This window comes from Scleropages formosus, chromosome 2 (assembly GCF_900964775.1).
Source record: "Scleropages formosus chromosome 2, fSclFor1.1, whole genome shotgun sequence".
Lineage (NCBI taxonomy): Eukaryota > Metazoa > Chordata > Actinopteri > Osteoglossiformes > Osteoglossidae > Scleropages > Scleropages formosus.
This window is the reverse complement of record NC_041807.1, coordinates 35,552,806-35,565,719: the sequence shown is the minus strand read 5'-3', so window position 1 is coordinate 35,565,719 and position 12,914 is coordinate 35,552,806. Positions and strand designations below refer to the sequence as shown.

General features: G+C 45.4%; 1 protein-coding gene across 1 annotated transcript in view; it reads left to right on the top strand.

Annotated features, from left to right (window-relative positions):
• iffo2a (intermediate filament family orphan 2a) overlaps window positions 1–12,288 on the top strand; it is a 28,681-nt gene extending 16,393 nt beyond the window's left edge. Inside the window, exons 2-9 of the mRNA XM_029249819.1 lie at window positions 2,509–2,569; window positions 3,598–3,693; window positions 5,454–5,630; window positions 7,957–8,102; window positions 9,100–9,250; window positions 9,458–9,556; window positions 9,756–9,892; window positions 10,806–12,288. Coding sequence (XP_029105652.1) covers window positions 2,509–2,569; window positions 3,598–3,693; window positions 5,454–5,630; window positions 7,957–8,102; window positions 9,100–9,250; window positions 9,458–9,556; window positions 9,756–9,892; window positions 10,806–10,908 — 970 coding nt within the window. The 3' untranslated portion in view covers window positions 10,909–12,288. The remainder of the gene's footprint in view (window positions 1–2,508; window positions 2,570–3,597; window positions 3,694–5,453; window positions 5,631–7,956; window positions 8,103–9,099; window positions 9,251–9,457; window positions 9,557–9,755; window positions 9,893–10,805) is intronic.
• Window positions 12,289–12,914: the final 626 nt, after the last annotated feature.

Genomic DNA, 12,914 nt, shown 5'->3' with positions numbered 1-12,914 from the left:
TGGTCACTGGAGGAATGGACGGGATGCGGTAAGGAATGAGAGGAGTAGTGCAGCACGTGTGTGGAGTTTAAGACACACCAAACTATGTGTGCCCAGTGGTCACCTCTGCCGGTGGCTCTAACCGTAGACCTGCAGGAGAAGGGAGCAGCCTGTGATGACTGCTCTCTGAGCTCCTATATGGTAATTGTGAGTTTTTGTCCAGGAAACTAAAGCAGAACTAGGACACTCCACTCTCTAGTGAATAGTGGTTAAGGACAGGTTTGTAAAACTCAAAGTGTACTCTTCTTTACTTGTTCTTGTTTCAAAGGCCAGTGATCGACATGGTAATTTGGCAAGGGTTTAAAAACCCTCCATTGTCTTACTTTCTTTTAAACTTGGAGTCTGTGGGCAGTATAGGGTTGTAGCCTTGTTTTTCGCAGTCTCGAGGTCCCGAGTCTAAATCCAGATCCTGTTACCAAGGTTCTTACTCTAATTCTCTCCAACAAAATACCCTGCTTTATAAAAGGGTAAATAACGAGAAATCTAAAACTGCAAGTCACCTTGTGCAAAGGCATTGCCTAAATAAAGTTTAGTATTACGTCACTTTTGACTGTTTTACTCTCGATAAACTGGCTCAAGCTCAGAGCCCAAAACTCCAATACAGAGAGATGCAAATTGGAATTGCTGTGTTTTATTGGAGCGGCATCATCATGGAAATTTGACTCCTCAGAATCAAATTCTGATTTCAGCAGGGCTGCACTGGGTAGAGCTGATTCGGTGTTTTAATCAATTAGGCTGAGGGCAAGCCCCGATTCTTCTCGCAGACACCTCATGTCAGTATTAAGGGGACTGCACAAGGACCAACTTCTGCAAGTCAGCACTTGACCATGCAGAAGAAGGAGATCCACAGAGCCTGCGAGCCTAGTAGGCTGGTAACTACCGCGGGCTCTACATGACCTCGGGCCCCCTCACGACACAACCCCCCAGAGCTCTCCAGAGAGCCATAGCTCTTGCTGATGTGATGGAGCGCCAGTTTAAATCAGAAACATTATAGAGATCAATTAGCATCAGTGAGGAAAGCCAGTCTGCGTCTCAGTGCGACAGAAAGACACAAAGAGCAGCAGTAGCAGCTACTGAATCAGCAGTGCTCACCGCTCCACCCCACCTCCACCGCCACTTTTATGATGTCATTGGCATAGTTTGCTAGCTGCTCGTGCTTCCATGGCAATGGTGAGGAAGCTGCCTGGTGAAATCATCCTACAGGCTTGTGATTTTTGTCTGGACAGGCTGCTCTCTTAGTCCCGCTGTCTGGGTGGGGAGGTATTTTCTGTCACTGTACTGTTACCGGACTAATGTGCACTTCTTCAGTGGGGTATGAAATGAAAGTGATCCATTTATAACACTTCATTTATAACATTTTCAATGGTTTTCAGTGACAGAGTATTTAATTTTTCCTGTGGCTTTCACTATCTGCGTAAATGAGTCCATCCGTCCGAACCACTCGCCCCATACGGGACACGGGGAACCGGAGCCTAACCCGGCACACAGGGCATAAGGCCGGAGGGGGAGGGGACACACCCAGGACGGGACGCCAGTCCGTCGCAAGGCACCCCAAGCAGGAGCAGGACTTGAACCCCAAACCCACCGAAGAGCAGGACCAGGACCAACCCACTGCACCACCACACCCCCTGCATAAATGAGTACTATACATAATTCTTCTGCAGTTTATACTTTTTAGCCTCTTACTTTTTTAGGGCCTCTTGGTTGGTTGATTTATATTTGGAAGCACCCAGTGCTGCGAGTCATGTTCCCAGCGGAAAGAATCTTTCTTCAGTTTATTTGAATAGCGCAGTCCGTAGAGTGCTACTGTTTCGTTTATATGAGTACGTTCAGATTCCTCTGCTCTTAGATCAGGAAGTTTTTCCAAACTTGTAAATCCTTATAATATAACAGCCACTCCCCAGAAAAAGCACAGATTTTGAGTTCTTATGTTATGTTACAAGCAATAAATGTTAATTTGTTATTAATTCTTAGATATTCAGTCAAACAATCAATCTGAAACTTAAGTTACTTATTAATTTATCTGACACTTTTCTGCAAAAGAGCTTACAATTATTTATTCATTTATCACAGCTGGCTTATCCTTATTGGAGCAGTTTCAGGGAAGGTACCTTCCCCAAGGGTACTACAGCAGGAGTAAACTTGGGCCCTTTGAGTGTGACACAGTTACTCTAATCAGTTTACTACCCATATTCACAAAAGAGGAGGATTTTTCAGATTTTAATTCTTAAAGCTTCACCAGACTAACCATGTACATCATCTCAATCTTCACTTGAGCAGTTCAGGGAGGGAGACTGACTAATAATAGTTAATGCTTTGAGCCTGTATTTTATTTTCTATATGGAATTACCAATGCATGCAGTTCAGATGTCCAAATACCTGAATGGTTGAGAGGATTATTGCTGCATCTTGTGTTGCCAGCATACATGGAAGATGTTACTGATCCAACATATGCACTGTGTTTTCTAGATGGGAGGAAGAGCTGTCCAAACGTGAACAGATGGAGTCCATAGTCACGTCTCTTCAGGAGGTAAGATCTCACCATCCTCCCACCTGTAACCTTAGCTGGTTCACTACCAAAACTTTACGTTGTTCCATAAACTCATTCTTGCTTGAACAGGCTCAGTAAACTATTTAGTCGGTGACCTGTGGAACCCAAATGGCATTACATGAAGTCGCAATGCACCGTTTGTGTACATTGCTCGCATTGTTTTCTGACCATGACTAATAGCTTCAGGAAAAACTTCTGCAGCTGAAGTGTCCTGTTTCCTGCATACAAAATGGGTACGAGTGAGTATGTCTCTGTTGTGCAGCAGGTCCAGAAGATCAATAGACACCAATACATGTCTCTCAGCTAGATTATGGGTCAGCAAAACTGTTGTGATGTCATTCCCTGCGGAGCTATAACCTTCCAGAGCTTACAGGTTTTTTCTATTATTACTGAGAGCATTTAGCACGGCCCCAACCAAGTGTATATGTAAATCACATTGTTTCAGCTGATACAGTAGAATTGAGTTTATCAAGCACTGTAGTTTTTATATTTAACCAGATTTTGCAGAATCACTCTACAGAACTGTATCAAAATCCATGTATGCTTTTTTGGCTTCCGAGAATGTACCTTTCTCTTCTGAACTGGTCAGTTTTTAAAGGGATGTAGGATTTCAGATGTTAGTGAACCCTTGGTTTAAAGCACTCCTTCTGAATAACCTTAGTTTGCATGAGGATAAGACAGGGAATGCCTGTGGGAGAATGAGTTCTGGTCATCTCTGTGTCTTTGGCTTCACTGTCTGTTATCTTCTGCAAAAATCAGTTGTTGCTCTTTGAAGGAAATACGATGACGGATGCTCAGACACATTGAGTCACTGTCTCTCTCGTACACACACTGTGCCATGTAAACAATATAATGAGTGACTGACGATTTTTAATATACTATATAATATTATCTTGAAATTTTAAGATAAAATTTTCGTCTTCATCCTGGGTTAAAGTGGTTTATGGCACCACATTTGACCTCGGAGCACATCCTTCACTGGCTCTGTGTGTGGTCACTCTCCTCAGAGTGCTCAGGAGTCAGAGGTCATCCGGGACCAGCTGAACGAAAAGGTGGAGAAGCTGAAGGCTGAGCTCGTGGTGTTCAAGAGCCTCATGTCAGATGTAAGTGTTTCCACAGCAACAACCCTTTCACAAAACCATTTTTAGCGATGTCCTCCTTCTGCTCACCAAATATTACTTACTTACAAAAAGGGAATATGCTTCAGGTCCCAGCAGAAACCACATTACTGTTTTTTAAGTCAAAGAAAATAGTAAAATACATATATATTTAAATATATTTAGTTTTATTCATTTAAGCATTATTCGACATACCAAGATTTGGTTCTTGTGTCCACAGAAATATAAATCAATATACAAATGGGGCCTTGAGATTGTTGTTTGCCTTTTTTGTAAAGCCGTGCATTTTTTTTTTTTACAGAGGAATAACCGTTTAGCTCATAGGAAAGGGTTGGGCGTATGCGTCAACTCAGAGATTTGTGGGATTACTAGCATTGTATTCATAAACATTTGCAGGGTCACGTTGCCTGTTGATCTCTTCAACAGATGCATTGTTCTTTCGTTCTGTCCATTCATTAATAAACCTCCGCACACTCAACACCGCTGGGGGTCTCACACTTTATCTCAGTTTCTTTCGGTTATTTCATATTGTGAAGCACTTTCACGTGCCTTGGCTGTTGTGGTGTGTAACTGTCCATCACGGAATGTAAGGGTTAGGGTTATGCTTAGGGTTAGTGAATCCTTCTTCTCTAAACATACCAGTAAAGCACAGCTTTATGCTGCATGCCCTCACTGGCATTGTGTGGTCCTTATTAAACTCCCACGATGCACTGAGCACCCTGTGTTTAAGCTATTTGCTTAGACGTCGTCTGTTTCTTTCACTGCACATTCCAAAGGGGGCCCCTCGGCGTCCAGTGCTTTCTAGGGCTCCCTGTTTAAACCCAGTAGAGACCCTCAGGAGGAACTGGGACTTGAAAGTAAGAGCTGGACATTCGCACTTGGCACACCCATCGGCCCCATTCCCAATGCCCCCGTACCCCCATCATCCAGCTAGTGTGGAACAGTCACCTGATTCATCCAGATTTGTGCAATATCTCCATCACCAATCTGTGAAATTTATGGAATATGAATGTGACTGCGCCGATGGAATATGAGTACAGAACGCAGATTGTGAAATATTCGAGAACCTGGTTGTTCTTCTCAGTTATGACTGCGGTTTGCCTTCTCATCATCACCGTTTATAATGTAGTGTGTTGTGACATGCCCTTGTGCCGTGTCACCGATAAGATCTTCACTCTTGTTTTTACAGCCATACCTGTTCCACATTAGACCGTCCTCTGCCCCCAAATGGCACTGCGCTGTTTGTTCTCCGTTAAGCATTCCTTGGTGTTAAGCATTCCCTGGTGTTACACAATGCTGCAGCAGCGTGGATCGTTTAACCTCGTGCAGTCCGACGCCGTTTCTGAATTCCCTCGGCTAAGGGCTTCCGAAACAGCGCTCCCCCGGCGTCTTTGTGTTCTCATTGGTTTGGATCTCATCTCATCTTGGTACTGCTGATTCGATCCTCTAACTTTCTAGACTGAGATGAACCAAAGTTCCCTTCAGTGGTGGATTTTCATCCCTGCTGGTGCTGACATTCTTCTCTGCTGATGCACACCTGTATGGTGTGTCAAGAATGTCCCTCTAGATTTTGTTGTACGGACCCATGTGAAGTTCATTGGTAATTTAAAATTTTGCTAGCAGAGCCTTTTTGCACTTGTGGTCACTATCAGTGATTGTTGAATGGGACATGAAAACAATATCCAGGATGCGTCATATGGGTATTGGTTTGACCGTGAACACTGAACTTTCCTGCCCTTCAATAGCAAATGTCTGACCTGGACACCAAGATCCAGGAGAAGGCCATGAAGGTGGACATGGACATCTGCCGCCGCATTGACATCACAGCCCGGCTGTGTGACGTGGCCCAGCAGCGGAACTCCGAGGACATGTCTACCACGTTCCAGATGGGCCCGGTCAAAGCCCCAGCAGAGCAGAGCAAGGTGGATTTCCTACCATCAGTCCCACGGCTCCCTGATGTCACACGACATCTGCATCTGCACCTAGATCAATAAAGCGGAACCGTCTGTGTTCCGCTAGTGATCAATACTATATTCAAATACCATTCTCGGCTGATGGTTGGTTCAGCTGAAACCATCACTACTATACAGCAATAACACATACACACACACACACACACATACATCGAGTCTGAGAGCCCTGCCCTAGTGAAAGTAAACAGAACCCATGCTGGGTTTTTAAGGGAGCGTCGGGGTGTCGTAGCTGCGGCCGGCTGTTCCTGGTGAGCTCCTCCCTGGAGGGCATCTGTCAGAGGAGGAGCACGCAGCCATACCCACCCCTCCCAGCAGCACAGTCCCAATACTGCAGAGTTTGGGCCTCCTGTAGCCGGGTGACACGATGCATCGCTGTCCTCACACAAATCAACACACGCTGCTGGTTGATTTTGTTGGTTCTCAGTACATTATAGTTCTATTCATGATTACTAGGATGGCAGACATCGCATTACACTGTTAAGTGTACTCTATTAGAGTGGTAGGTATACTGTATTACAGTGCGAACATTACGTTACGTCGGTAGATATACTATATTACAATGGTAGGTAAAGCGACATAATTATTTACCCTTTTACACAACTGGGCATTTTTACTGTGTCAATTCAGTGGAAGTTCCTTGACTGATTGTACCACAGAAGGAGCAGAACTCAAACTAGGGACGGCAAGGTGACAGCTCTAGCCACTGAGTTCTACGCTACCCTTTGTGCTTTCAGAATAATTCATCATGTTCCCGTCGGGCAGCACTTGATAGGTGAACACCACTGCAATGCTGCTTTCCTTAAACTCTATGTCTCATTTAATGTATTTGTAACAAGGTCTTTTTCTAGCAGTGATACTAGACTTGCAATAAGCCCTTATGCTGTGAAAGTTCATTGATTTAATGTCTGTGCTGCAGTTGTATTATGGTATGGTACCTGGGTTACAATAACCCAGGTGAGAGAACAACACCGGGTCAATAACGATAAAACCTGAACTGAGATACAGCATTAAAATTCACGAGAAAGTACCTTAAAGGCGACAGATAAATATGCGTAACTGTAAAACCTTAATAATGCGAGAAATGTCTAGCATCCTTAGCAATAATTTTGTATGAAAAAATTCCAAGAAAGGCACAAACACAACCTGCAGGCCATAAAAGGCCCAGAACTTTTTTGCTGCATCTGGTGCTAGCTATCAATTGACCAGCAGCACCTGTGGAACCGGGAGAATGAAACCATCAGCATGTAGGTAACGGCAAAGAGACCTGAACAGGTAACTCTTTACAGTTTCTGTTTTTGAACATTTAGGCGTACATGTTAGCAACACCTACTTCAGCATTAGGCCACTCTCTCCACAGCTTACAAACACAACTGGTTCCCCGAGTGTGTTTGTAATTTGATTTGTTCATAACTCCAAAGATGATCACAATGAATAAAACCTTAATTATCAGATATAAAACAGGTCAAATTCTGTAAAAATCTTGGATATAGCTACAGTGTTGGGCTAAATATTTGGACGTGAGTCTTCTCCTCATGGAAACATGGTTTTCTTCCAAGTGGCCTGGTATCCTTCCATAGTCTAGAGATGTGCTTCTGGAGCATTGGTGAGTCTAAAATGTCTTTAAAGTGTGTATATATGAGTGAAAGAGTGTGTGTGATTACGCTGTGATGGACTAGCTTCCTGTCTGCGGTTTACCATGCCTCACCTCCATGATTCTGGGATAGGCTGTGGACCACCGCTGCCCTACATTGGATGAGCAGTTGTTGATAATGGATGAATGAAAATGAAAACTGAAAATATGTTTGAGTGTGTTTTACTGGATAGGGGGTGCGGTGGCGCAGTGGGTTGGACCACGGTCCTGCTGTCCGGTGGGTCTGGGGTTCGAGTCCCGCTTGGGGTGCCTTGCGACGGACTGGTGTCCCGTCCTGGGTGTGTCCCCTTCCCCCTCCGGCCTTACGTCCTGTGTTGCCGGGTAGGCTCCGGTTTCCTGTGACCCCGTGAGGGACAAGCGGTTCTGAAAATGTGTGTGTGTGTGTGTGTGTGTGTGTGTGTGTGTGTGTGTGTGTGTGTGTGTGTGTGTGTGTGTGTGTGTGTGTGTGTGTTTTACTGACATCTGTTGGCTGGATGGACAAAAGCAAATTGCGTGTACTCTGCTGTAAATGCAAATTGTAGAAAAGAAGTGAAGAATCATAAATAAAAAATAAGTCAATTGAACAATAAAAATGTTCATATCGTTGTTGCATTTGTAACACAAGGGCTCTGGCTGTTTGTCCAGGGCGCTGTGGCATGTCTGAAGAAAAACCTCAAGGTCACACTGGACAATGAAAGTTCGGAGATGGACGCGGACCCTAGTAACTCTGAGGAAGAAGTGGCCGGGTCTCTGAACATCACGGACGAGATGAAACGAATGCTCAACCAGCTGTGAGTTGCTCAGCCTTTGTTTCCAGGTGTAACGTGAAGGTTCTCAAGTGAGTTCTCAGAAGCAGAGTGTTGGGCGTCAAGGTTCTCTTCATTGTTATTCATAGTTGGCTAGCTGATGCTGCTCTCGAAGCGATGCAAGATCCAACATATGGACATCTGGCCCTTTTGAAGCAGTTTTTGGAGTAGTTTAGCTTAAGAACCTTTCTCACGGGTGATCAGTAGTAGAGGTGATCCTCAAAAATGCACCTGCACATTACAAGCCCATGTCCTTCACCGTTGCACTAGCCGCTGCTAAAATACTTAATACCGTCCATAATACTGCATGTTACCCAGTGCTCTTTGGTGTCTTTTTTCATCGCCGTGATGGTACATTTCAGGCTGTGTTAAGTGAAAACGGACAAGTTGGTCTCACATGACTGGCCAGTCCTCAGGAAATATGATATATACCACCTCCTTCGCTGTGATCTAGAGGCAAAAAACAGGCAACACCCCCATCACTCAGTTTACTGGGTCCTACGCAACACAAAATCATTACATACACACACACTGTCTATAACCACTTGTTCCAAGCGGGGTCACGGCAAGCCGGAGCCTAACCCGGCAACACAGGGCGCAAGGCTGGAGGGGGAGGGGCACATACCCAGGACGGGACGCCAGTCCATCGCAAGGCACCCCAAACAGGACTCGAACCCCAGACCCACCAGAGAGCAGGGCCCCCACCAAACCCGCTGCACCACCGCGCCCCCACAGAATCATTACAAAAATGGCAATTTTTCCAGAAATGTCTTTATGTACGAGTAACGCAGTAAATGTAACTCATTACTACCAACCCGTGTGCCTTAGTATTACTCCATAGTATTACTACCAACCTGTGCTCCTTCCTTTTCCAGTGCGAGCTGCTGGTTTGGGTAGGGGGCACAGTGTCTCTTCATGTTCTGTTGACTCTTGTGTTTGCATCCCTCCTGTTCAGAACCTTATTTGCTGTCTTTGTTGACAGGAGAGAAACGTTTGACTTTGACGACGACTGTGATAGTCTCACGTGGGAGGAGAATGAGGAGACTCTCCTGCTGTGGGAGGACTTTGCCAACTACAACACCCCTGCCGCGATCGCCGCCACTGCGGACTGCCAGGGGGACGGAATGGACCCCGTGAGTGCCTGCACCCGAGTGCTTGAACAGGCACACCTTCTGCACCATGTCGGCACGCCCTGGAGAAATGTCACCGACCTCCCGGCGTGCGCACCCTCAGCACGAGCACGTCTGCATCCTGCACGTTGGCACAGCCGCATCAGCGTTTTCTCCAGCGCACATGAACGCAGTAGGGGTAACTCGGACTTTCTGGTCCCTGCCTTGCAGGACTCACAGGAGGGAAGCTTGAGGAGCCTTATTGACCAGACAGAGTCGCTTTTCAAGAGCAGAGAGGAGGAGTACCAGGAGACCATTGGCCAAATTGAGGTGAGAGTGATGTAGATGACGCGGCAGCTGAGAAAACAAGCAAGAAGTGCTTTCGTTCCAGTCTTGTTGCTCTTCAACGCGTCATGTTCTGTGGATGTACTTTCGCAAAGCCGAAGACATTTCTGCATCACGCTTGCATGTCAAGAACCACTGTTTCTCAGGTTGTCTTCACCTTTCTTGGCCCTTCTTTCTCTCCTAGATGGAACTGGCTTTAGCGAAAAGTGACATGAACCGCCACCTCCACGAATACATGGAGATGTGCAGCATGAAGAGAGGCCTGGATGTGCAGATGGAGACCTGCAGGAGGCTCATGAGGAGGTCTGGGGGAAGTGGCAGGTGAGGCCGACCCTGGATGAGTCATTGGGGCCGGTCTGCTAGGTGGTCACATACAGATGGGCCTTGACTTATCGTGGAGCTCCATTCCGATGACCTCGTCACAAATCCCCCTATATTGTATAATCCAAACTAAAAGGATTTTTAAACAGTTGACCTGCATCGGTGCGATGTTGTATAGCAGGACTTTTGTTCCACATTTCAAAGTCAAGGTCAACTTTATTGTCATTGTACCTGTAGGCGAGTTACACATAGAGGAGAACGAAATTTCGTTTCTCCTTGGAGCGCCGTGCCACAAAAAACATACAGTGCGCTTTGTAAAAACGATAAACACAACGGACGAGTGCAGAAACAAGACAAGACAGCGCAGTAGACAGGTCAGAGTCTGATGACAAATGTGCACAACATATAATATACACAGACAATGTACACAATATACACTATATTTTGACGAATTTCACACATTATTCATGCTAAAATCATACTATAATACGGAGAATAATAATAATATATACACTACAGTCTCTCTTTTCTTTTCTATTTTTGCTTGCTTGCCATTGTAAAAACAGTGACTTTAATGACCACACAAAAAGCATTCTGTAAATAACACAATGTTTCTGTCAATAAAGCACAGCCACTGACAGACACACTGAGTCAGTAGCAGCAGCACGGCCAGCTGATGTTGTCGTACAGCAGGTGGAACTGTCAGCGTTAGGTGTTACAGCAAAACGTTGGGACCCGAGAATAATATAATACGGTCGATGGGACGGCTGTCTTCAGTCCTCGTGATCCTAAGTCGCGTAGGTCGAAAGTTAAGGACTAGCTGTAATACTGATAGGATTCAGTGGCTCGATGAGAGTACTGCTTGACGTTACCTTCGTGACGTTTGCCGCCGCTTGTGCTTTGTTTCCTGTAGAAACTCTCCATCTTTCAGTTCAGCGGGGAGCAGCGACTCAGGGAACATGGACGAGATCCCAGATGAGCTGGAGAAAGACGTCGAAGAAGGTCCCATCAGCTGATGAACCTTCCTCTTCCGCCCAGTCTTCCCTTTCGGTCCAAGGAGGAGAAGAGAGACGCACACACGCACACACGCACGCATGCACACACACAAAAGCCGTACTCCTCCGTCACTGGCGGTTCTCTCTTTTGGAGGACAGCTCACACACCGTGGTTATTGGTGCTTTTCGTCTTCCTGTTCTGTGCCGAATGGGGCGACCCGTCTCCTGCTTGCCCAGCGTTAACCTAAGGAACTCCACACTGGAGGACGTTCTGGCCGCGCTCCTGTTCTGGGCACTGCCTGGCCGCAACTCCCGCAACGCTCCGCTCGGATGTCCCATAGAGAAAATTACCACGCTCTTGGAGGAATGGACCGTGAGGAAGTCGGCAGATTAGAATACATCGGGCAACTTGTGGTATTCAGACAATCGTAGGATGCAGTCGGTCGACCAGCCGTATGGGTTAAACCGTGTCAATGGTTGGGTCCAGCTGACCTGCAGGGTCAAGGCCAGGACCAGAGATGTTTGGGGTAGAATGAGGAGGTGAGCAAATGTGCACACAGGCCAGGGATGACCCCCCCACCGCGTGGAGGCCGGAGGGCAGCCTCGGGGCGGTCGGGTCCCGCAGTGCCTGCCGAGCGCAGCCCGGCCCCCGCTCAAGTTCTCACAGCACTGTGTTTCAGTACTATGCAATAAGCTTGCCTTACGTTGGACTAGACCTCTTAATTATAACGCAATTATTGTTTGCCTTATTCTTTTTCCGGGCAGGAGATACACCTTTGCGAACCATGTGGCTCCGACAACGTTTCTATGCAGAAATATACATGTGAGCTGCACAACGTTTACTTATTCGGACAACATGCGGAGCAGAGTCCGCAGAAATAAAAAACAACTATGTATTTATTTCAAAGTGTACGATCGTGTGCCTACTAATATGTTGCAAACAATCTGTTTTGATTGCCTTATCGCGTTTTCCTTCGTTAACTGTAAATACATTTCTAAGGCTTTTGCATATGTATAACTGAGTGAAAATCGACATCTGGATTTCTATTATTCTTCACGGGTACCGTTTGCGCTTGTAAGGTTTAATGGTAAAGTCAGGGGAAGTAGAAAATATGCTATTGTAGTCTGTTATTAACGGTAAAAATGGCAACCAAATGAATTCTCGTTTATGAATTACGTTGGATTCAGTCAGTCGGACACTTTCATTCCAAATCCAAGGTGTGATTGTCCATTTAGTGGTCATTTTATGTCAGAAAACTCATCGATTATTTGTACTGAAGCCTTCAGAATAGTTGTGTTGCCAAGTGAAATGTTTGCGTTTATTTGCAGTGCTTCCAGAAGCTCACAGCTCCACACATCTTCTGAAATGTTTTTTTTATTCTATTACTATGCTGTATATATTATTATACTATTATTATTATTATCTTTTTTTTATTCGTATCTTCGATGTTTTTTTTTTACCCTGTTTCTTTTTTTCCCTCCAGTAAGTCTGCTAAACTGGTCATGAACGTTTAGTTGCTCCTTGGCTGGAAAAGCCCAAATTTTCCCATTCCTCCAGCTGGAGGCACCAGCTGAACTTTTAGGCTCAAGTATGTGATGTGCAGTGAGCTTCGAAGAACATCGTCTGTATTAAGTTTCTTATGCCTGTTTCTTTTGTTTGTTTTTATCAAATTTTTTATTTTTCAGGTGACTTCTAAAAGCCATTGTACCTTTGTGGCCTTTGGTTACAACTCTTATGATTAAGATGCCTAATTAATATTCTTTTAATGGAATTCTGCAGTGGTACAGAATGGGAGGTTTGGCAAGAAGCCAGAAATAATTTTTTCTTGTTTGCTGGAACCTGCTCAGCAGAGTCGTCAACAAGTACTGCATCTTGGAGAAAAGATAATTATACGCTGCAAGTGAAAAGGGCTGCCTGTGGTGTAACGTGTTTACTGTGCTGGGTTTATTACAGTGGTATTTCCCCAGTGAACGAGTACCTAATATTGTGCTGCTTTTCTCAAATGTCCTGACCAAGAGTTCTGCAG